Source organism: Schistocerca americana, chromosome 1 (assembly GCF_021461395.2).
Source record: "Schistocerca americana isolate TAMUIC-IGC-003095 chromosome 1, iqSchAmer2.1, whole genome shotgun sequence".
Lineage (NCBI taxonomy): Eukaryota > Metazoa > Arthropoda > Insecta > Orthoptera > Acrididae > Schistocerca > Schistocerca americana.
Window position 1 is genome coordinate 784,686,060 of NC_060119.1, and position 26,484 is coordinate 784,712,543.

The following is a 26,484-nucleotide window of genomic DNA, read 5'->3' on the forward strand; positions in this document are numbered from 1 at the left end:
CGTTGCCTGGCCGGTTAGCCGTGCCGTCTAACGCACGGCTTTCCGGATTGGGAAAGAGCGCCTGGCCCCGACACGAATCCGCCCGGCGGAGTTTTGTCGACGTCCGGTGAGCCGGCCAGTCTTTGGATGGTTTTTAGGCGGTTTTCCATCTGCCTCAGCGAATGCGGGTTGGTTCCCCTTATTCCACCTCAGTTACACTATGTCGGCGACTGCTGCGCAAACAAGTTCTCCACGTACGCGCACACCACCATTACTCTAGCACGCAAACATAGGGGTTACACTCGTCTGGTATGGAGACGTTCCCTGGGGGCGTCCACCGGGGACCGAACCGCACAATAACCCTGAAAGAGTGGTTCGGTGTGGGGCGGCGGGGGGGGGTGAAGTGGACTGCGTCAGTAGTCGTGGGGTTGTGGAGCCTCTCCGTCGTTTCTAGGCCCCCGGTTAACATACAATACAATACAAAATGATCGTTAATGAAATGTTTGACTTATGAAAACCATTATGGCAAAAATCTAAGTTTACTCTCAGTAACGTATACTTACATGTACAAAGCTCAAGAAATTTGCAAATGAAGCTCATTGACGTTCCTCATCTTAAGTAATTTGGAAGTTACATGAATGTACAAACAACAGTCGAATACAGAAAATTCTCCCGAGTATAGACTTAAACATCTGTGAAATTGGATTAATCGCAGAATGCTCAAAATACCATGGACAGCAAAAATAACCAATACCGAAAAATTGTGAAGAATACGCAGATGGCGAGAAATGTTAACAACGTATAAAAAACAGTGTACCTGGGACGAAATTAGCTCTCGAATAGCGAAACACGTATATCTAGAGTAGATAAGAGAAGGGAAGATTGAGGGTAAAAGAAGAAAAGGATTTCCAAGTGCCAATCAAGCACTGTGGATTGCAGTCAATAATGCATCGTGTGGTCGCCAACAAGCAATAATGGATAAAAGGAAGACGAATATGAAGAAGAAAAGCAGAGAAAGAAGTTACTTCAGTTGGACTGTAATAATGGTAATTGTATCAGATTATTTATGGAACAGAATAGCTAAATTATTGAGTTGCCATTACTGATCAGTCTCAATCATAATTTTAACAAGAGAACATGACAATATTACTGATTTAAAATTTTTCTCTGACAAATCAACGATACGATTTTCCAATAGTAGTAAAGGTAAGTATGACGTAGGTGAAAGATGGGATTAGGGAGCTAGAGTTTTAGCGTAATTATTATTACTTGACAGTTCACTCGGAGTCACTGGGTGTACCTCACAATATTTCTAATTTAAACGATAACGAACACACAGTTCGTCAGAGATGTTGAGACATCGAAGTCTGCAACAAAGTTCGGTTGTGAGCGCTGCAAGATCCATGAGCTATCTTATATTCACGTGACAAACCCTAATTCTGGGCTATATTTCATTTTTGACACATGGATCCATGCCGACAATTGTAAAAACGGCGATGGTATATTAGTCCTTACTAATGTAAAATTGCTACCTTCTGAAGAAGACAAATTTATATTTGTCTAAACCTAGGTAGAGAATTTCTTTAACCATTGCAACTGGTCGGCTGTTTATAATTTTATTACGTGAAACCGTTGCTGTTGTGCAGCTATGTTTAAAATATTACAGATAATAGTGTTAAAAACATGTAGTTACCTGTTTATAAGAGATACTGGAGGTGGTGGCCATGAGCCTCCAGTCATCGCCGACTTCGTGTGATGACGTTATCAGCAACACGCTGTAGTTCTGCAGGCTTGTTGTTTTTAGTTTCTCTAGTACGAGGGCAGTTCAATAAGTAATGCAACACATTTTTTTTCTCGGCCAATTTTGGTTGAAAGAACTGGAAATTTCTTGTGGAATATTTTCAAACATTCCCGCTTCGTCTCGTATAGTTTCATTGACTTCCGACAGGTGGCTGCGCTGTACGGAGCTGTTAAAATGGCGTCCGTAACGGATGTGCGTTGCAAACAACGGGCAGTGATCGAGTTTCTTTTGGCGGAAAACCAGGGCATCTCAGATATTCATAGGCGCTTGCAGAATGTCTATGGTGATCTGGCAGTGGACAAAAGCACGGTGAGTCGTTGGGCAAAGCGTGTGGCATCATCGCCGCAAGGTCAAGCAAGACTGTCTGATCTCCCGCGTGCGGGCCGGCCGTGCACAGCTGTGACTCCTGCAATGGCGGAGCGTGCGAACACACTCGTTCGAGATGATCGACGGAGCACCATCAAACAACTCAGTGCTCAACTTGACATCTCTGTTGGTAGTGCTGTCACAATTGTTCACCAGTTGGGATATTCAAAGGTTTGTTCCCGCTGGGTCCCTCGTTGTCTAACCGAACACCATAAAGAGCAAAGGAGAACCATCTGTGCGGAATTGCTTGCTCGTCATGTGGCTGAGGGTGACAATTTCTTGTCAAAGATTGTTACAGGCGATGAAACATGGGTTCATCACTTCGAACCTGAAACAAAACGGCAATCAATGGAGTGGCGCCACACCCACTCCCCTATCAAGAAAAAGTTTAAAGCCATACCCTCAGCCGGTAAAGTCATGGTTACAGTCTTCTGGGACGCTGAAGGGGTTATTCTGCTCGATGTCCTTCCCCATGGTCAAACGATCAACTCTGAAGTGTATTGTGCTACTCTTCAGAAATTGAAGAAAAGACTTCAGCGTGTTCGTAGGCACAAAAATCTGAACGAACTTCTCCTTCTTCATGACAACGCAAGACCTCACACAAGTCTTCGCACCCTAGAGGAGCTCACAAAACTTCAGTGGACTGTTCTTCCTCATGCACCCTACAGCCCCGATCTCGCACCGTCAGATTTCCATATGTTTGGCCCAATGAAGGACGCAATCCGTGGGAGGCACTACGCGGATGATGAAGAAGTTATTGATGCAGTACGACGTTGGCTCCGACATCGACCAGTGGAATGGTACCGTGCAGGCATACAGGCCCTCATTTCAAGGTGGCATAAGGCCGTAGCATTGAATGGAGATTACGTTGAAAAATAGTGTTGTGTAGCTAAAAGATTGGGGAATAACCTGGTGTATTTCAATGCTGAATAAAACAACCCCTGTTTCAGAAAAAAAATGTGTTGCATTACTTATTGAACTTCCCTCGTAATATTCCCTTTAAGATCGTCTATTATGCGAGGATTGCCACCATGCGTTTTGCTTTTTAGTCCGCTCCATAAATAAAAATCGCATGAGTTAAGTCCAGGGACTTAAAGAGTCCAGAAGCCTCTACTGACAACTGTCTTCAGGAAACACGTTCGTGATTTGGGCAATTCTGTGGTAAGATATTTGAACGGTTTCTCCATTTTGTTGGAATATTGCACGTAGTTTTCTTTGGTATTTGTTAATTGTGCATAGAAAGAGTCAAAGATCTCTAGATATCTCGCTCTGTTTAAGATGTAACTGAAAAATAAGGGACCAGTCAAGTGTTCCGGACAACGCGCACCAGACACCTATCTTCTCTGAGTGTAGAGGTTCTTCATGTAGAGCATGTGGGTTGTCCTGCGACCAGTATCAGCAATTCTGGCAGTTAACATAACCTTTGCGAGCATCCTCTCCTTCTTGATACGATCTTCTGACTCGTTTCGGAGGGACCCCGTATTCCGCTAGCCTCCTCCTGTGAAATAACTACTGTTACGTAGTAACCGGCGCTGGTAGGTTCACAAACAAGGGTTTATTATTGCAATTACAAATTTGACTTCTGATCGACTACAATTTCTTAAAATGCATAACACGTTTTCATAATGCTTCAGAGTCATGTCCAGTTCTGTGTTTTCTACTGATCTCCATAGTTACCAAGTCCCACGATCACAGAACTTCGCCATCAATGGAGTTCCATGACACGCCGCACTGCCCTGCAGATTTTGAGTCCTGCCTGCTCTGACGTCACGAGCAGCCGCCTGGCGCCTCCAAAATATCTCCAACATAAATTACCACACTAACCCAAACACAACCTAATATACTTTATACTATAAGTATTATTACTTGAACCTAGTTTTTAGCAATTCAGTTCTCAGCCTTATATATACATTCCTGTAAATACAAAAACACACGATCTTGAAATGTCAGATCAGCAGTGGGAGTGTGTATCATCAACTCCAACTGACCATCATGCGCATTTCAACCCTTACACCTTACAAATGAAACCAGGCCTCATCTGACATGAAATAAAGCAACGAGTCCAAGTAACCGTTAGCACCTGATGTAAACAGCCAGATAACAGTAATTGACTCTTTTTTTTCTTCTTGATCCTCAAATTTCAACTCTTACAACACAATCACACAATAGGCTTTTAATTTCATTTCTTTTAGTACACTATGACACCATGTACGAGATACACCAACCTGCGGTGATAACCTCCTTATCGACTTGCGGGGACCTCCTGTAAGGTCTATGGGAATTCTGTCTGTGGCTTCAAGGATACTCACTGGCGGTCCCCTATTCCTCTGCAAGTTCTGAAAGGCTCCTACAACCCCCCATCTTTTGTGCAGATCTTGAATAGTGCTGATCATGGGGAGTTTCCTGCCAGGATACTTCGCTTGGAACACTTCTTTACACTCATTGACGGAGCCTATCTTTATGTAATGCTCCACAATATCAAATGGTTGTTCTTATGCCAACAGCCTCATTTCTGTAACAACTCAATAATACGAGCTTCTCTCAACGACCGACGCACGAACACACAGCAGTACTCAACTTTACGATAAAATTCAGTGTAGCCAACTTGCGAAACAGTGCTGCCATTTCACACCCTATATTATATGTTACATGTGACAAAATTCTTTTTTGTCGTCTTTACCGTTGAGTCGTGGTACACGGCTAATTCTTTAATCGCAAAACAGTGACTACACGAAATGCAAGTGTAATACTCGAAACCAAGTCCCAGGATAGTCGATTACGAGGTATAAGAGAGAAATTTGCCGGCACAGTAAACATCACCAAGTCTGAACATCACGATTAAACGGATTTTTGAGAGAAGTCGCCCAAAGTCTTGATTATGAAACACACTTTGCCGGTTTTCAGTCGTCTATCCCAGTAACTATGACACACTCCTCACTGCTGATCAGTATTCGTTCTAAAAGACTGAACGGCCGCTTCAGAAAACTTGTATGATAACATATGATCAGATACTCCATCAAGTCGAAATTGAAACCCCATACACTTAAATATTGTCATGAGAATGGATGAAAAACAGTGTGCAGATCACTACTTTTTTAATTCATGATGACTGGTTTCGATATGACGAATAGAACATCTATATATGTAGTGCTGCCACATGCAGTCTAGCAGTAATGGTCACACTTCCATCCCACTTATCGCGTAGCGTGATGCCGTATGGAGCACTTTAAGTGGAGTGTCCATAAATTCTTGGCCACACACCGCAACTCCATCACCAGTATAACTGATAACAATTCAGATATGACAATATTGTATGCTGGGTTCTCTGCAGCTTGTATCCATTTGTTAAAAAGTACTTGTTGTACACGCCGAGCTGTATTAAAAAGTTAATTGCTAATTAAATACTTTTGAATGCATCTCATGGTACACTACAAGATGTCTTATAACCAACTTTAAATGCTTGTACATAATTCAGGGTGATCAAAATATATCGAGTAACGCAAGTCACTCATTAAACCTTTAGCAGTGTCAATGCTTACAGACAGGTATACAGGGTGGTCCATTGATAGTGACCGGGCCAAATATATCACGAAATAAGCATCAAACGAAAAAAACTACAAAGAACGAAACTCGTCTAACTTGAAGGGGAAAACGAGATGGCGCTATGGTTGTCCCGCTAGATGGCACTGCCGTAGGTCAAATGGATATCAACTGCGTTTTTTAAAAATAGGAACCCCCATTTTTTATTACATATTCGCGTAGTACGTAATGAAATATGAATGGTTTAGTTGGACCACTTTTTTCGCTTTGTGATAGATGGCGCTGTAATAGTCACAAACGTGTAAGTACGTGGTATCACGTAACATTCTGCCAGTGCGGACGGTATTTGCTTCGTGATACATTACCCATGTTAAAATGGACCGTTTACCAATTGCGGAAGAGGTCGATATCGTGTTGATGTATGGCTATTGTGATCAAAATGCCCAACGGGCGTGTGCTATGTATGCTGCTCGGTATCCTGGACGACATCATCCAAGTGGTTCCCATGCAGTCGACATCGGACCACTGTCACCTATGAAGGCCCCACAGATTTGGACGCACAATGCGAACACTTTCATACTTTGTTTGTTGATGATAACGCAGTCTCGCGAGTAAGTAGCATCTCCATGTGCTTCACAGTGATCACTCAAAATTTGACGCAGTTAACGCCTTTTACATACTTCACAGGGCCTGGTAACAACACTAAACAAGAATAACACTAATGTTCTATGATGGCTGTTATAGCTGTCACAGAGAATTGCAGCTGTAACCATTTACATACCCCCCCGATGGTTCGTGTGTGTAAGAAGTCACAATGATATCCGACCGTGTCCTCTGGGTGCCTCACTTTTTTTGTGACACACGTAATTGGAAGGTTGAGAAGCACTGCCGGTCGCTGTGGCCGAGCGGTTCTAGGCGCTTCAGTCCGGAACGGCGCTGCTGCTACGGTCGCAGGTTCGAATCCTGCCTCGGGCATGGATGTGTGTGATGTCCTTAGGTTAGTTAGGTTTAAGTAGTTCTAAGTTCTAGGGGACTGATGACCTCAGATGTTAAGTCCCATAGTGCTCAGAGCCATTTGAACCATTTTTTGAGAAGCACTATGTTAAGAAAACATTTGGTCCACACCTCGGGACTGTGGTTTGTTACAGAGGCTGCGGCGTACAACGCCAGCTGCGAGCAGAGCTGGGAGTGTTCCGAGGCGATGGGCAGCCTGGGGCGCTGCAACTCCACGAACGGGCGCTGCGTCTGCGACCCGACAGCACACTACTACAACTACACCTGCTACCGCACGCTGCGTAAGTACTCGCTGCTACTGGACTCGCATTCGGGAGGACGACGGTTCAATCCCGTGTCCGGCCATCCTGATTTAGGTTTTCCGTGATTTCACTAAATTGCTCCAGGCAAATGCTGGGATGGTTCCTTTGAAAGGGCACGGCCGATTTCCTTCCCCGTCGTTCCCTAATCCAATGAAACCGATGACCTCGCTGTCTAGTCTCCTTCCCCAAACAAACCAACTCGCTGCTGGCCGCAGCTGCGCCGATGCAGGGCGAGGGCGCTGCGAATAAGAAGCGACCCGCTTCAGTGCGCCACTATAGACTTCCGCTCAGTGGTAGTCAACCTGGTCTCTACCGCCCACTAGTGGATGTTCCACCATTAATAGTCAGTGATAAGCGGTACTGGGTTTCAAAATATTTTCATTAAGTTTTCAAAAAATTTTCTCCTAATGATTTCATAAGTTGTTGTTGTTGTGGTCTTCAGTCCTGAGACTGGTTTTATGCAGATCTCCATGCTACTCTATCCTGTGCAAGCTGTTTCATCTCCCAGTACGTACTGCAGCCTACATCCTTCTGAATCTGCTTAGCGTATTCATCTCTTGGTCTCCCTCTACGATTTTTACCCTCCACGCTGCCCTCCAATACTAAATTGGTGATCCCTTGGTGCCTCAGAACATGTCCTACCAACCGATCCCTTCTTGCTTGCTCAATATACAGATTGAATAACATCTGGGAGAGGCTACAACCCTGTCTCACTCCCTTCCCAACCACTGCTTCCCTTTCATGTCCTTCGACTCTTATAACTGCGATCTGGTTTCTGTACAAATTGTAAATAGCTTTTCGCTCCCTGTATTTTACCCCTGCCACCTGCAGAATTTGAAAGAGAGTATTCCTGTCAACATTGACAAAAGCTTTCTCTAAGTCTACAAATGCTAGAAACGTGGGTTTGCCTTTGCTTAATCTAGCTTCTAAGATAAGCCGTAGGGTCTGTATTGCCTCACGTGTTCCAACATTTCTATGGAATCCAAACTGATCTTCCCTGAGGTCGACTTCTACCAGTTTTTCCATTCGTCTGTAAAGAATTCGCGTTAGTATTTTGCAGCTGTGACTTATTAAACTGATAGTTCGGTAATTTTCACATCTGTCAACACCTGCTTTCTTTGGGATTGGAATTAATATATTCTTCTTGAAGTCTGAGGGTATTTGGCCTGTCTCATACATCTTGCTCACCAGATGATAGAGTTTTTCCAGGACTGGCTCTCCCAAGGCTATCAGTAGTTCTAATGGAGGCAAAATAGATTGACTCCCCCTGCTTTAGCTGACTATCTAATCAGTAAGCTAACGTACATCCCCCATTAAAGTGCTCAAACTAAGGCTTGCAATACCTTAACGACTTCCAAGGTTAGTTTATTTTATACCTCTTTTTCAGTACTTCTACATCTACATAGACACTCCGCGAGGCACCGTAGTTGTTTGGCGGAGGGTACCCTGTACCACTACTAGTCATTTCCTTTCCTGTTCCACTTGCATACACAGCGTGGGAAAAACGACTGGCTATATGCCTCCGTTCGAGCCCTAATTTCTCGGATCTTATCTTCGCGGTCCTCACGCGCAGTGTACGTTGGCGGTAGTAGAATCGTTCTGCAGTCAGCTTAAAACGCTGGTTCTCTAAATTTTCGCAATAGCCTTTCTCGAAATGAACGTCCCTTTTCCTCCAGCGATTCCCATTTGAGTTCCCAAAGCATCTCGGCAACACTTACGGTTGTTCGAATCTACCGCTAACAAATCTAGCACCCCACCTCTGCCGCGCGAGATTAGCCGAGCTGTCTGAGGCGCTGCAGTCACGGACTGTGAGGCTGGTCCCGGCGGAGGTTCGAGTCCTCCCTCGGACATGGGTGTGTGTGTTTGTCCTTAGGATAATCTAGGTTAAGTAGTGTGTAAGCTTAGGGACTGATGACCTTAGCAGTTAAGTCCCATAACATTTGACACACATTTTTTGAGCCCACCTCTGAATTGGTTCGATATCTTCCTTCAATCCGACCTAGTATGGATCCCAAACACCCGAGTAGGTCACACCAGCTCTCTATATTTGAGCTCCATTACAGGTGAATCACTCTTTCTTAAAATATTCTGAATAAACCAAAGTCGACCATTCGCCTACCCTATACTCGTTCTACACTGAAGAGCCAAAGAAACTGGTACAGTTGCCTAATATTGTGTAGGGCCCCGTCGAGCACGTAGAAATACCACAACAAGACATGGCATGGACTCGACTGTCTGAAGTAGTGTCGGAGGGAACTGACATCATGAATGCTGCAGGGCTGTTCGTAAATCCTTAAGAGTACGAGAGGGTGGAGATCTCTTTTGAACAGTACGTTGGAAGGCATCCCAGATATGCTCAATAATGTTATGTCTGGGAAGTTTTGGTGACCAGCGGAAGTGTTCAAACTCAGAAGAGTATTCCTGAAGCCAATCTGCAGCAATTCTGGACGTGTTGGGTGTCACATTGTACTGGTGGAATTCCGAAGTCCGTCGGAAGGCGGAATGGACATGAATGGGTGCAGGCGATCAGACAGGCTGCTTGCGTACGTGTCACCTGTCGGAGTCGTATGTAGGCGTAGCAGGAGCCCCGTATCACTCCAAATGCACACACCACCCACCATTACAGAGCTTCCACCAGCTTGAACAGTCCCCTGATGATATGCAGGGTCCAGGTATTCATGAGGTTGTCTCCATACCCGTACACATCCATCCGCTTGATACAATTTGAACCGAGATTCGTCCTACCATGCAACATGTTTCCAGTCATCAACTCTCCAATGTCGGTGTTGATAGGCCCAGGTGAGGCGTAAAGCTTTGTGTCGTGCAGTCATCAAGGGTACACGAGTGGGCCTTCTGCTCCGAAAGCCCATATTGATGAAATTTCGTTGAATGGTTCGCACGCTGACGCTTGTTGCTGGCCCAGCATTGAAATCTGTAGCAATTTACGGAAGGGCTGCACTTCTGTCACGTTGAACGTTTCTCTTCAGCCGTCCCATTCTTGCAGGATCTTTTTCCGGCCGCAGCGATGTCGGAGATTTGATGTTTTACAAGATTCCTGATATTCACGATACATGCGTGATGTGGTCGTAGGGAAAAATCGCCACTTCAGTACTACCTCGGCGATGCTGTCTACCATCGCTCGTGCGCAACACCACGTTCAAACTCAATTAAATCTTGATAACCTGCCATTGTAGTAGCAGTAACCGATCTAACAATTGCACCACACTCTTGTTGTCTGTATAGGCATTTCTAACCGCAGCGCCGTTTCCTGCCTGTTTAAATATCTCTGTATTTGAATACGCATACCTATAACAGTTTCTTTTGGTCTTCAATGTACCCGCCGGCCGAAGTGGCCGTGCGGTTAAAGGCGCTGCAGTCTGGAACCGCAAGACCGCTACGGTCGCAGGTTCGAATCCTGCCTCGGGCATGGATGTTTGTGATGTCCTTAGGTTAGTTAGGTTTAACTAGTTCTAAGTTCTAGGGGACTAATGACCTCAGCAGTTGAGTCCCATAGTGCTCAGAGCCATTTGCACCATTCAATGTACTTCGTATCGCTTTCCAACGTTACGCCCAGATATTTAAACGACTACACTGTGTTAAGCAGAACACTAGTAATACTGTAATCGACCATTACATGTTTGATCTTCCTGCTCATCCGCATTAACTTACATTTTTTTCACATTTAGAGCTAGCTGCCATTCAGTACTCTGTAACTACACAGTATCGATGGTGGAGGTAAAAATAATCCTGCATTCTTGCTTGGTAGAGCCCACTAAGGGACATAGCGGTGATCAGTCTATCAACATGCCTCGACGAATCATATCTACATAAGACGGTGCGCACTTTGCCGCTTCGCAAGAAAACGGGCTGTCAGCACCTTAACTTGCCCGCCGTACTGACGTATGCTACATTTATGTCTTTGATATATTCGGCCACTTACTTCAGACAGAAAACATAGGAGATCCACTCGCGGCTGCTCTCGGTCAACAATGCCACCAGATACCTGAAAATCATGCCTCGTAGATGTCCCGTGTGCGCTGCCTCTTCCGAGACAACAGCGCCAAGACAGTGGCCAACAAAACGTCTGAAACTGAACACGGATCAATGGCTTTGAATTCTCTTCATCGAAGGGTGCAAGATTTGTCTCACCCGCAATGACTGTCATACAAGAGAGGAGGGATGCAGTGCTGAGTTTAACAGGGAAGTGGGTCAACCATACTCTGAGCCACTTTAATGAAAACATGTTCGACACCTCTCTTTGCTATCGACGGTAATTCGAGGGCCGTCCAGTATCGCTATAGGATTCTTTAACCTATTTTCGTGTCCTACAGTGAACGTTTTGGTGATGGGTTCGTCTTTTAACCCTTCGAGTCCCAATAACATAAGAAAACGTAATTATATTTTTTTCACATAATTGATATTTATGATCATAGTACGCTTCGAATGCAAGAAGAAATTAGCAGAAACTAAACAGTCAATTGTTTTAAGGTTGTGGTCTCACTTTGGAGCCACCCGGACAAACAGTTTTCAACAGCCAATCCTTTTACGAGATAAATTTGAAAACAATTTCGCATTCTTCCTAAACACAATTTCACATATCTAAACTTCCATAAACTCAAAATGCCTAAAACAAATTGTTATCCTAAATACCAAGCAAAAATGGGCCTCAAATTAAATAAATTTCTATCAAAAGTATATACTGCTCCCGTGGTTTCATTTCGAAACCACTGATAAAAGCGATACTACAAATTCAAACTTACTCAACAATAACTTTAGATATACTTACCGCCACCGTCAGTTATCTCCTCAGTATGATTACTGTATAAAAAGCCAGATGTCATTATCTCCTACAATTACGTAACACATCTCCGAGCCGACTGTTACTTTGAACGTTCTAAGTGTCCGCTACAATGCACTACACTCGCAGGGGTACTCAGTGTACCATACATGTGTCTGTCTTGCAGTAGCTTCGATGGCACTGGTACTCAAAAAAAGACAATAAAATGGCCATGTCATGCAGTAGCCGAAGCCACTCACAGGGTTAAAGATGATAGTGCACGATAACATCGCTGCCATCTCGCCTACACTTTTGTCCACGTATCAGGAATCAACCGACTGAAATGGCAGTCTGTATCGGTTGGCGAGCAACTGATCCATCATTCCTGGAACCTCCTCGCACCTGGATGACTTCAGGGAGACCGCCATTGTAGTACAGAACAAACTTGAGCAGCAACGTATCGACCACATTAAGGACAACATGCCGAGGAGGGTCCAAGGATATCACAAAACATGCGGTGCAGCAACATGGCATTGAACATACGCACCGGACAAAAACATTCCCGCTCCTGGCAGACGTGACGCTTATGTCGTGTAACGCAGCCTTAGGTCCTCATAAAGACCTCATTTCAGGGAGGAACAGGGTCCACGAGTTTCTTCACGTATGGCGTATCTAACTAACTGATGATTAGATACCGTAGAGTCACCAGACTGCCGGGATGTTGATTGCTACATTCAAAGTAGACATTTTATATGAGATTAAGATTGGGAGTTTAACGATACGAATTTTATGGCTCGCAGCATTTAAAAAGTCTCAAAATTTTGACTCATCGACCATACACTACACGTCCCCCGTCACCTACTATTTAATTTCCTTATTGTTTGGCCCACTTAGCTTTATATGCTCGCGTGTGCAATGACGATCTGCGAGGTACACGCCTTCAAACGTCCAATCAGCACAGTTCTCTTCGCAATGATCGCTTGGAAACTGTTTCGTAAGGCTTATTCTTTAGTTCCCTCGGAAATCCTCTGCCAGACACTTAAATGTGCAGGTATCCATGTAGATGTAGATGTAGATGAACTGTTTCGTAGGCTTATTCTTTAGTTCCCTCGGAAATCCTCTGCCAGACACTTAAATGTGCAGGTATCCATGTAGATATAGATGTAGATGAACTGTTTCGTAGGCTTATTCTTCTGTTCTCTCCTCCCCTCGAATCACACACTTTCGCAGTTATGTGGTGCAAATTTCTACACCTTTAGAGTTACGAAAACAAAACTGTTTATGTTTCTTCGATTTACTGAAAACAGATTTATAGTGATATCATAATTTGTTAAAAATAAAAAATACAAGAAACGGATATTTAGAACGGTGGTAAAGGTCCTAAATTTTAAGGCTATGACGTCCAGTAAAACGATTTCGACATCAATTTCAGTTTCCACTTAAACTTACCATAAGAGCGAAAAGTATCCTACGCTGGATGTTTTTGGCATACTCACTCATCGTCGCTCCCTCCTTATCGTGCAGTTAATTTCATTTGCAAATATTGAGAAGCGGTCTGGATACGGCGTGACGAATATATTGCGACAGCTGCGATACCACACATCACTTTGGCTGATTTCAATCGGCTCGTTTAGAATAGTTTCATTTGTGGTCTGATTTTCTTATTTACAAGTTTCCCATAATAACGAACATTAGCCTGTTCCATGCGTCTGTCTCTGTTACCGTGAGCTCAATGAGGAATTATTTTGTCCTTGAGGTCATTTTTGCACCGAATTTCTAGTTGTACATTTCTCACACAACGGAACAATGCCTATAGAACTTCCATTGGAAAATAATGTACTAAAATCGATTTTCATCAAGGGAACAGTTTTAAAACGTTCACTCAATGGCAGATTTCATTATAACCTGCTATAGTGTTTGCAAACTTAACTTCTGCTCAGTATCATGCATGCCGGCGTTTGCCATCTAAAACGGGCTATCAAAGTTAGGGCAAAGTCCTTTGTCTGCATAATATTTCAAGTGTGTTTCTGAATTAAGCTTGCACTAAGATTTCACATTCCCCTCAGCCCTAAATTCTTTCTCATTTCCGGTACGTAACGTTTTCAGCTCAAATATTTTACCTTCATCTCTCCACGGCTTATTAAAATTTCGAATTAAGTAAATTATAATACAATGTCAAATATTCGAAGATTCCTATTTGTTTATCGCTGATATTTTCCTCCGTAGTCCGATCTGATTCAGTGGCTGTGCAGCTCTTTAGTAATCAGCGAAACCAATTGTCTCCACATTATCAGAACAAAATGGAAGATGATTTATATACAGAGTGAAACAAAGCTGTACAGAGAGACTTCGAGGTATTTGAGGGTGTCTTCAGAAACAAACTGAGTATAGGAACATCGTAAAATCACGCTACAGAGCGTCGAAGCCACAGAGACCAACGCTTGCCGCTAGCCCACCGCTTCTAGCAGCAAGCGCGGACTACGCTGAGGTGACAAAAGTCACGGGGTACCTCCTTATACCGTGTCCGACCTCCTTTTGCTCGGCGTAGTGCAGCAGCTCGATATAGCATGGACTCAACATGTCGTTGGAAGTCCCCTGCAGAAATACTTCCCATACTGCCTTTATAGCTGCCCATAATTGCGAAAGTGTTTGCTGGTGCTGGATTTCGTGCATGACCCCACTTCTCGATTATGTCTCATAAATGTTCGATGGAATTCATGTTGGACGATCTGGGTCGCTCGTACTGTCCAGAATGTTCTTCAAACCAATTGCGAACAATTGTGGGGCGGTGACATGGCGCATTGTCATACATAAAATTCCCAGTGTTGTTTGGGTTCATGAATACCAACAATAGCTACAAATTGTCTCCAGGTAGCTGAACATAACCATGATAGGTTCTATCGGACCAGAGGACCCAGTCCGTTCCATGTAAACACAGCCCGCACCATTCTGGAGCCACACCAGATTGCAAAGTGCCTTGTTGACAACTTGGGTTCAGGTTCATCATGTGGTCGTCCCACACTCGAACCCTACCATCAGCTCTTACCAACTGAAACCGGGATTCATCTGACCAGGCCACGGTGATCCAGTCGTCCAACCGGTAAGGTAATGAGCCTAGGAGAGGCACTGCAGGCGATGCCATGCTGTTAACAAAGGCACTTGCGTCATAATCTGCTGCCACAGCCCATTAACGCCGGATTTCGCCGCACCGTCCTAACGGATCCGTCCGTCGTACGTCCCACATTGATTTCTGCGGTAACTTCATGTAGTGTTGTTTGTCAGGTAACACTGACAACTCTACGCAAACGCCGCTGCTGTCGGTCGTTAAGTGAAGCCCTTCGGCCACTGCGTTGTCCGTCGTGAGAGGTGATGCCTGAAATTTGCTATTCTCGGCGCACTCTTTACACTGTGGATCGCGAAATATTGAATTCCCTAATGCTTTACGGTATGTAATGTCGTACGCAACTAACTCCAACTACCACATCGCTTTCAAAATCTGATAATTCCCGTCGTGCGGTTATAATCATGCCGGAAACCATTTCACCTGAAGCACATGAGTACAAATGACGGTGCCCCGAATGCACTGTCATTTTATACATTGCATTGGCAATGCTACCGCCATCTGCGTATGTGCATAACGCCATGCTGTTATTTTTGTCATTACTTTTTGAGGGCGGACTGACAGCGGGACATTTGGCCTGGCAGTATTCAGTCGTTGGCTGCCATTGAGCGGGTCCATATCAGTCGCAACAGTAATGCAGAGCCGGCGGTGCGCAGTGGCGACTGGGGGGAAAGAAAACTCGGCGGTAATTCGTAGTTTGGTTCGTGCTGTTGCCGGCCGAAATGGCCGTGCGGTTAAAGGCGCTGCGGTCTGGAACCGCAAGACCGCAACGGTAGCAGGTTCGAATCCTGCCTCGGGCATGGATGTTTGTGATGTCCTTAGGTTAGTTAGGTTTAACTAGTTCTAAGTTCTAGGGGACTAATGACCTCAGCAGTTGAGTCCCATAGTGCTCAGAGCCATTTGAACCATTTTGAACCATTTGGTTCGTGCTGTTGTGACGTGTAATGAAGAACTTTTCTTGGTCTGTTATGGTGAAACGAGAGTAAATGGGCAAACAATTTTACGCCTATTGCGTAAAACGTGTCAGCTACGTCTGCCGCTATTCATCCTCATCTCCATGGCAGGTGGTTTCGTGGAAAGCCAAGCAGGTGGAGGTAGCGTGCTCGGTGCACAAAGATTTGAGAACGATATGCTTATGCAATTCTACGTAGACCCATCCACAAATACTGGCACTGTAACAAATGAATTGCAAAGCAACTGCGTGACGATCAGGAGAATGATGTTCGAGGAACGGAGGCACCAATTTTGTTTCCCTGAGGTAAAGGCGCTTGCGACTTTTTGTTTTGTCCTCGCATTAAGTTCGGGCAGTGATTTTCACAGTGCTGTGCCACGCAGCTGCATTTTGTAAAAAATAGTTTTATTCTCTATCGCGAGGACTACAGTGAAATATTCGAGTTCAAATACATTAGAGAGCCTAAACAAATAGCATTAAATGAAATCGCAACTGCGAATAAGGACAACCATCAGCTGCAGAATGGAATGACGACAAAGAAAATTTGTGCCGGACCGGGACTCCAAGCCAGATTACTCGCTTATCGCGAGCGGTGGGCCTCCCATTTATTTTCTTTACTACATTTTGTTCATCGTATCTGGTCGTGGCGGACGTCACGTGACATTCTTTGAAGTTCATTGTTGACTTTTTTTTTATTTTTTATTATTTTTTTTTTTTTATTTTACAGGGACCACGGAGCTTTCTGGTTGAGCGTGCTGAGCTACCGTACCGGCTCCTATTTGGCTATCCGTACACGATTCACGGCAAGACTAAAACTTCCACATGTCGACAATCGGTCGGGCACAAATTTTGATTCTCGTCATCCCATTCTACAGCTGATGGTTGTCCTTATTCGCAGTTGCGAATTTATTTAATGTACATCATAACGGCTGTAGTAGCCACAGTGCCACTTCGCATCGTAATCAGTATAACGCAGGCACTGCAATTCGTATAAACAAATAGCAGTTGTGGTGGTAGCGTGACACAGGGTGTCCAAATTGTGACTATTTTTTTAATGTTAGGGAGAGAATTCCCAATCTCGGTATTTTCCTTAACAACCAACGTCCTGAAAAGCTTGTTCGGATACCTGGCAGTAGAACTACTTTTAATTAAATGAAACTGTGTGGTTCCAGAGACTTTTTCAAGTCTCAAACATCTGCAATGTATATACGCAGACTGAAGCGAGGAATGAAAATTTATACCAAGGTCGAGATTTGAACCCAGGGCTCCAGCACACTAGGCAGATGCGCTAACATATACCCCATTCTGGCACAGTGGCTTCGCATAACTGCGTGGACTTCTCTAGCAAACCTGTCACCTCAATCCAAATTAGTCTTTGTGCAAATATTCATTCGTCGCTTTTATCTGCAGATATACATCATAGACATTATTAAATAATTTCTTTGGACAACTTAAGCGGAAGCGAATCCACACACCATCTACCAACGGGATTATCAAGAAAAAATTACAATCAATTTATTGGCTGGCGTTCTATTCGGTTACCTGATTCCATCAACCCCTGTTCTCTTCCCGCCGACAGACGATTATCCAACATTCATTCGAAGAGTACTGCAGGAATCTTTAAACAAGGGGCCATTTGTAGCCCATCAACGTACGTGGCTCTAACACATAGTCTAGCTGCCAGAACCCAAATTAGAAAGATATTTGAAGATCGCTGGATTGGTTCGAGATAGCCCTGCAGCTTGGCCAACTGTCACTAGAACTCATCGCGTTTCCTTTTTTTTTTTCTGTGGCTCATTCTCAAGAATATTTTGTACGAAATTCCAGTAGTGTCAACCGAGGACTCTCTAAGACCAATTTATGCGGGGTGTGAAGATATTCGCACTCTGTCCGGTATCTGGAGGGTATGTGCCTACCTCATACACGCAGGCTCGCGTCTTAAACCCTTCCTGTAACTCACCTTCTTTTAAAAATGTAACACATGGTAATTTTCACTCTTTGAAAATTGTTTTGTATTCTCTACCATGCGCAATGACGTTCCTCGTCGTATTGGCTTGTACATATCTTTTGTTTTGATATATTTAAAGTATTGAATTCAGCATTTGAGGCTGACTGCAGTACAATTTTACTGCCACCAACTTACATTTCGCGGAAAGATCACAAAGACAAGACAAGAGAGATTAGGGCTCGTACAGAGGCATATAGGCAGTCATTTTTCCCTCGTTCTGTTTGTGAGTGGAACAGGGAGAGAAGGTGCTAGTTGTGGTACGAGGTACCCTCCACCACGCACCGTATGGTGGATTGCGGAGTATGTATGTAGATGTAGATGATAACTGCTCTGTTAGTCATAGAACGCAACTGGTAACTAGAACCTCCAGTGGAAGACATGGAGGCGGCTGCTGCGATGGCAAACGTTAGCCTCTGAAAGTTGTGCTGCCGGTATTGTTCTGTCACGCCTTGCAGACCGACAAACATTCAGCCGTCAGCCACGATTACAGTCAAAGGTGTCGTGTACTGGGATTTGTCGTTCCACACGTACTGAAAACTCTCTAGCATCATTGAATAACGTCTCCAGCCAAAGATTCCTATCCTCGATTTTTCCTCACAACACTCTCTGTAACACAAAATTGTTAAGGCTCTCGTGGTCACTTGTTGACTAACTGCCTGTTGGCTTCCGTCTCGGGTTCTTCGGCCGACGTTCATCTAATGATTTTACTGACGTTTCGCCGGTGGTGAACCGGCAATGGTGGGTGAAGCTTTGACAATGCCAGCCACTCGTGCTGGCGAAACGTCAGTAAAATCATTAGATGAACGTCCGCCGAAGAACCCGAGACCGAAGACAACAGGCAGTTTGTCATTCTCTATATTCTTTTAAGGTTCATAGATGCCGTTTTATTACGTAGAAGCGTGCAGAACGTTTTGAGCTGTGTGGTGTTCTTGACATCATCAGGCATGTATCAACTGAATTAACCCAACGTGTGTGTGCCTGTTTCTTATAGTGACGTGTAAGTGTTGTACTGTGAAGGAGTGGAACTGTTATACAGGTAAACCATAAATAGTTCTCTTTAGTGGTGATAAAAGCATAATAATTTGAAGGAATGGTAATGAAATCCTCGTGGGAGCTGTTGATTTTCTGCAAATGGCCTAATATAAAAAAACATGCAATTAATTTTTGTACAAGACAGCAGAGGAGAGAGTTGTACGTAGACGATATTGTACCTGAGATCGCATGATTTTTTTTTTTTTTTTTTTTTTTTTGCTGGTTCTACAGTCCAGTGATTGTTTTTAGAATCACACGCAGGAACGCGCAACAGGGACCGCCATGAGCGGTTTGCGCCATTCTCTACACATTTTGGTGTTAGAGATGAATCTGTGTTTTCGACAGCCTTTGTAATTATTTCTCGTTCTACACGTTTAAGTACTGTATAAAACATTAAATTCTTTAGAATGTATTGTTAATTTCCAGGTACTGAATTTTATTTTGAGGCGCTATGCACTTATTGCGCCGCCAATATGCCGGTGGTTCGAGTCCTCCCTCGGGCATGGGTGTGTGTGTTGTTCTAAGCGTTAAGTTAGTTTACCTTAGTTCAAGTAGTGCATAAGTCTAGGGACCGATGACCTCAGCAGTTTGGTCCCTTAGGAATTCACACACATTTGAACATTTTTTTAAATTTTTATACCGAGTAAAACGCTATGTACTTTTACAACTTTTTTTCTTCATGTGGGGAACAAAGGCTGTAAATTTGTTAAAGAACATTTTGAAGCATTCCTCCTTGGCTTTTCCTTCACAATTATTCAGATTATTACACTTTGCACGATTGGCAAATTTCAGCCTTCCAGGCCATTTTCAAGCGCAGTCTACAACGAAACAAATAAAAGATACAGCTGATATAAGTTTGACTTATTGACATACAACAACGTTTTATAATGGATAGCCCAAAACTGTACCTACAGGTGCCGTGGTGTTGTACAATTATGCTCTTAATAAAAGACGATACAGCCGGTATGAAAGCGAGCACATAACTTGTAAGCGTCAGAATTAAAACCATAAAGCGTGCTGCGTGCAGTAACAGTCATCTTTGTAACTAATGCCACGTATTAGGATATTATGGTGTGCTCGCTTTTGTTGTCGAACACCAACTGTCACTTCTGTACACGCAGGAACCAGTTACAGCAAATATACAGCGAATAGCATCAGTGTGTCCATAGGTTGATACATGGCTTATAGACGTAACGTACTGTATTCTACTATAAGCACATATTAAAGCTCGCAATTGTTAAAAATAATTCAGATCTAGAACGAACGGTTTGCGAAGTCATCAAATGTGTCTTGACTCCTTTTTGTGCTAATGTTAAGCTTTTATAGTGCTTATACAGATTGTTTTTGGTTCTGGTATTATAATCAAGTTTAGCACTATTTTCTGTAAAAAGAGACATGTTGGAAATGACAAAGGACATCAATGAGTATATGTACTGAGAAGTAGTAGTTAGAATACCAAGTTTCTTAAATATACCTTCTGCCAGGCGGTACATCATTAGAAACATAACCTGAGACAACAATTAACAAATAATGTTTACTTCATCTAGAAAGCAACATTCATGAGTCATGATCGCTTAGATTCAGAGTCAGATTAGTTATTGTAATACATGGCTCACTAAATGACGTATAAAGCGTTTTTTAAAATTATGTAACGAGATACAAACTTAAAGATATATTAAGAAAAAGTGATGAAAAGAAAAAATTAGCAGTTCATACTTTAGCGTCATGACCTAAGGACATCTTCCGTAAAAGGGGCTACTGGCAGATAATATGGCAAATGATGCATCAAGTAAAGAGTATATAACATCCTAAAATATATGGTTGTGAATATTTAAAATATGAACAGAGGTAGTTTTCTACAGCAAAAATAAGTGCCACGGTATAATAGGTGACACTAAAATCCATAATCTATAAAAACAAAACTTTATTCTCGTGGCATTGTCTGAGAATATCTTATATTAAGTGCTATTAGCGACTAAAAAATGCGGGGGTAAGAGGATGGGGAGGGCTACATTGAATAAAATCATAGCACGTTGAAACAAAAGGTTACAAACAAAATTAAAACAATGTGACAGTGCTTAGTTATAGCATAACTACATAATACGCAATAAAACGATGGACAGTTAATTTCGAATCATGGTCTGAGGTAGTCTAACCTTAACTGTTCTATCAGTGGCAAAAAAAAGAGCAGTGGGTACACAGTCTTCTATAGTGCAAGACTAAAGGTAATATACTAGTGATGTTGTTAAACATAAAAATCTGCTATATCGCCACATTAACACCATAATTGTACAACACATCGACACTTGTACATACTGTTTTACGCTAATCATCATAAAATATTATTTTTGTATGTCAGTAAGCCAAACTTACACTGGGGTGACAGAAGTCCTGGAATACTTCTCATTATTGCCTCAGACCTACTTTTGTCGAGCCTAGCGCAGCAGCTCCACGCAGCATGGACACAACAAATTGTTGGGAGTCCCCTGCAGAAATACTAAGCCGTGGTACCCTATAGCCGTCCATAATTGCGGAAGTGTTGCCTGTGCACGAACTGATCTCTCGATTGTGTCCCATATATGTTCGATGGAGTTCACGTCGGCGAATCTGGGTGGCCAATCCATTAGCTCGAATTGTCCAGAATGTTCTTCAAACCAATTGCGAACCATTGTGGCCCAGTGACATGGCACATTGTTATCCATAAAAATTCCAACGTTGTTTCAAAACATGAAGTCCATGAATGGTTGCAAATGGTTTCCAAGGAACTGAACACATCCTGTCATAACCATTTCCTGTCAGTGGTCTGTTCAGTTGCAACAGAGGACCCAGTCCATTCCACGTATACACAGCCCACGCCAGTATGGAGCCACCACGAGTTTGCTCAGTGCCTTGCTGACGACCTGTGTCACGAGTTTGTTGGGGCCACCCTACCAACCGAAATCGTGGCTCACCTGACCAGGTCACGGTTTTCCAATCGTCTAGGGTCCAACTGGTACCGTCACGAGCCCAGGAGAGGCGCTGCTGACGATGCCGTCGGTCGTCTGCTGCCACAGCCTATTAACGCCAAATTTCCCCGCACGGTCCAAAAGGATACGTTCGTCGTACGTCGCACACTGATTCCTGCCCTTATTTCGTGCAGTGTTGTTTGTCTGTTGTAGCACTGATAATTCAACACTAAAGCCGCTGTTGTCGATCTTTAAGTGAGGGCCATCAGCTCCCACGTTGTTCATGGCGAGGGATAACGCCTGCAAGTTGGTACTCTCGGCACACTCTTGACACTGTGGATCCCGCAATACTGAATTCCCTAACGATTTCAGAAATGGAACGTCCCATGCATCTAGCTCCAACCACCGCTCTGCGTTCAAAGTCTGTTAATTGCCGTCGTGCGACCATAATCTCGTCGGAAACCTGTCCACATGAATCACCTAAGCACAAATGGCAACTCTGCCAGTGCACTGCCACTTAATAACTTGTGAACACGATGCCACTGCCATCTACAGGGTGTTACAAAAAGGTACGGCCAAGCTTTCAGGAAACATTCCTCACACACAAAGAAAGAAAATATGTTACGTGGACGTGTGTCCGGAAACGCTTACTTTCCATGTTAGAGCTCATTTTATTACTTCTCTTCAAATCACATTAATCATGGAATGGAAACACACAGCAACAGAACGTACCAGCGTGACTTCAAACACTTTGTTACAGGAAATTTTCAAAATGTCCTCCGTTAGCGAGGATACATGCGTCCACCCTCCGTCGCATGGAATCCCTGATGCGCTGATGCGGCCCTGGAGAATGGCGTATTGTATCACAGCCGTCCACAATACGAGCACGAAGAGTCTCTACATTTGGTACCGGGGTTGTGTAGACAAGAGCTTTCAAATGCCCCCATAAATGAAAGTCAAGAGGGTTGAGGTCAGGAGAGCGTGGAGGCCATGGAGTTGGTCCGCCTCTACCAATCCATCGGTCACCGAATCTGTTGTTGAGAAGCGTACGAACACTTCGATTGAAATGTGCAGGAGCTCCATCGTGCATGAACCACATGTTGTGTCGTACTTGTAAAGGCACATGTTCTAGCAGCACAGGTAGGGTATCCCGTATGAAATCATGAAAACGTGCTCCATTGAGCGTAGGTGAAAGAACATGGGGCGCAATCAAGACATCACCAACAATGCCTGCCCAAACGTTCACAGAAAATCTGTATTGATGACGTGTTTGCACAATTGCGTGCGGATTCTCGTCAGCCCACACATGTTGATTGTGAAAATTTACAATTTGATCACGTTGGAATAAAGCCTCATCCGTAAAGAGAACATTTGCACTGAAATGAGGATTGGCACATTGTTGGATGAACAATTCGCAGAAGTCTACCCGTAGAGGCCAATCAGCTGCTGATAGTGCCTGCACACGCTGTACATGGTACGGAAACAACTGGTTCTCCCGGAGCACTCTCCTTACAGTGACGTGGTCAACGTTACCCTGTACAGCAGCAACTTCTCTGACGCTGACATTAGGGTTATCGTCAACTGCACGAAGAATTGCCTCGTCCATTGCAGGTATCCTCGTCGTTCTAGGTCTTCCCCAGTCGAATGTCATAGGCTGGAATGTTCCGTGCTCCCTAAGACGCCGATCAATTACTTCGAACGTCTTCCTGTCGGGACACCTACGTTCTGGAAATCTGTCTCGATACAAACGTACCGCGCCACGGCTATTGCCCCGTGCTAATCCATACATCAAATGGGCATCTGGCAACTCCGCATTTGTAAACACTGCACTGACACGTTCGTGATGAACACAAACCTCTTGATGCTAGGTACTGATGTTCTTGATGCTAGTACTGTAGAGCAATGAGTCGCATGTCAACACAAGCACCGAAGTCAACATTACCTACCTTCAATTGGGCCAACTGGCGGTGAATCGAGGAAGTACAGTACATACTGACGAAACTAAAATGAGCTCTAACATGGAAATTAAGCGTTTCCGGACACATGTCCACATAACATCTTTTCTTTATTTGTGTGTGAAGATTGTTTCCTGAAAGTTTGTCTGTACCTTTTTGTAACACCCTGTATATTTGTGCATATCGCTATCGGATGACTTTTGTTAACTTAGTGTAGACGCATTCCCGGTTTGATCCAGTGTTGAAATTGAAATTTCTAGTGAGGTAAGGTTTCAACCCAATCACATGAGTGTTCACAAGTTCATAATTTCACTGAGAAAATGCACTATAATTGCAAGCAATTTCATTGGTTTAATATTACCTGAGTCTGCTACAGCTATGAATCCTTCAGGCATGTGAGTAAATAAAAGTGATGTGTGTGTTGGTGCTGTTGCAGCGTTCGGCAGGGCATGCGCGGGTGACGAGTTGGGCCACTGCTACATGGAGGGGGACGGCGACTCACAGCACACGGCCTGCGCTGCCAATGGTACCTGCGCATGCGCAGACGGCTACTTTCCCAGCGCCGACCTCAAACATTGCAGTGAGTATACGTGCACCGTGTCCAGTCCCAGGATACGCATGGCAGCGAAACAGAGGATCCTGCACACACTACACGAGAAAATGAGATTAACGGTTTCGGAAGCTGTACAAGTCTGCCCACAAACTTGGAGGAAGAGAGTGGCTGCCAAGTTAACGTACTCTCTTTCAAATTCTGAAGGTTGCAGGGGTAAAATACAGGGAGCGAACGGCTATTTACAATTTGTACAGAAACCAGATGGCTGTTATAAGAGTCGAGGGACATGAAAGGGAAGCAGTGCCTGGGAAGGGAGTAAGACAGGGTTGTAGTCTCTCCCCGATGTTATTCAATCTGTATATTGAGCAAGCAGTGAAGGAAACAAAAGAAAAATTCGGAGTAGGTATTAAAATCCATGGAGAAGAGATAAAAACTTTGAGGTTCGCCGATGACACTGTAATTCTGCAGAGACAGTAAAGGACCTGGAAAAGCAGCTGAACGGAATGGACAGTGTCTTGAAAGGAAGATATAAGATGAACATCAACAAAAGCAAAACGAGGATAATGGAATGCAGTCGAATTAAGTTGTGTGATGCTCAGGGAATTAGATTAGGAAATGAGACACTTAAAGTAGTAAAGGAGTTTTGCTATTTGGGGAGCAAAATAACTGATGATGGTCGAAGTAGAGAGGATATAAAATGTAGACTGGCAATGGCAAGGAAAGCGTTTCTGAAGAAGAGAAATTTGTTAACATCGAGTATAGATTTAAGTGTCAGGAAGTCATTTCTGAATGTATTTGTATGGAGTGTAGCCATGTACGGAAGCGAAACATGGACGATAAATAGTTTGGACAAGAAGAGAATAGAAGCTTTCGAAATGTGGTGCTACAGAAGAATGCTGAAGATTAGATCGGTAGATCACATAACTAATGAGGAAGTATTGAATAGAATTGGGGAGAAGAGAAGTTTGTGGCACAACTTGACCAGAAGAAGGGATCGGTTGGTAGGACATTTCCTGAGGCATCAAGGGATCACCAATTTAGTATTGGAGGGCAGTGTGGAGGGTAAAAATCGTAGAGGGAGACCAAGAGATGAATACACTAAGCAGATTCAGAAGGATGTAGGTTGCAGTAGGTACTGGGAGATGAAGAAGCTTGCACAGGATAGAGTAGCATGGAGAGCTGCATCAAACCAGTCTCAGGACTGAAGACCACACATACACACACACACACACACACACACACACACACACACACACACACACACACACACACAAGCTACAGGAGTGTATGGGGAGTTTTACATCGCAGTGTGCTCCACATGTACAAATATCCAACGAATTCGATGTCTCAGTCCTTAAGTCTTAAAGTGGTTTTTGTTTTTTGTTGTTGGAGATACGAGAGGTTGCAGACAACTATTTATTCACAGGCGAGGCAGAGTTCACAGTTCTTACATTTCGTAATACACATTTTCGGTATAGCGTAAACCAACACATGCAAAAGGTTCCTGCTGTCTGAAATTGACTCAGTAACAACGTATAATTAGATTTTTATGTGACAACTCGTGCACACAGTCATGTCGGAGACATACCCTGCGACAGACCTCGCCACCTCTGACGGAGTGCTGCTCTCATACTGAGCTTGCGTGAGGGAGTAAAAATTGCCTTTGGATTACTTGCTGCTCTCATACTGAGCTTGCGTGAGGGAGTAAAAATTGCCTTTGGATTACTTTTATTGCGAATCTCCTCTCAGTTTAATTATTTGAGTTGTAAAGACATTTTATGTGTATTATACCAGGACGCTGCTATTCTTGAAGCTTTATTCAAGAGTTCAACAGTAGGCAATAAGCTCAATTCGAGCACACTGCCGTTTTCTAGTGATTTGCAATTATATAGCGCGATTAAAATATACAATTTTTACTTTATGTATCTCATTGGTTTTGTAACAATGTGTCAAGTTCTTACTACCATATCTAATCGTTGACGTTGTAGCTATTAAATATTTCTACGTGTTGTATTTGTAGCGCAGATAGAGATGATTTTCATTATATATGTTTTTATCAACGGTAGATGTTGTTCTTAAGTGATTTTTGTTGAAATATTTCGCTTTCTCTAATTGTAAGCTTGACAGCTTTACTTGACA

The 26,484-nt window shown here is 43.6% G+C and overlaps 1 protein-coding gene across 1 annotated transcript in view; it reads left to right on the forward strand.

Moving 5' to 3' along the window:
* The window catches only part of LOC124545562 (tenascin-like), a 164,720-nt gene that overhangs the window by 116,655 nt on the left and 21,581 nt on the right, over window positions 1-26,484 (forward strand). Inside the window, exons 7-8 of the mRNA XM_047124512.1 lie at window positions 6,835-6,981; window positions 24,229-24,372. Coding sequence (XP_046980468.1) covers window positions 6,835-6,981; window positions 24,229-24,372 — 291 coding nt within the window. The remainder of the gene's footprint in view (window positions 1-6,834; window positions 6,982-24,228; window positions 24,373-26,484) is intronic.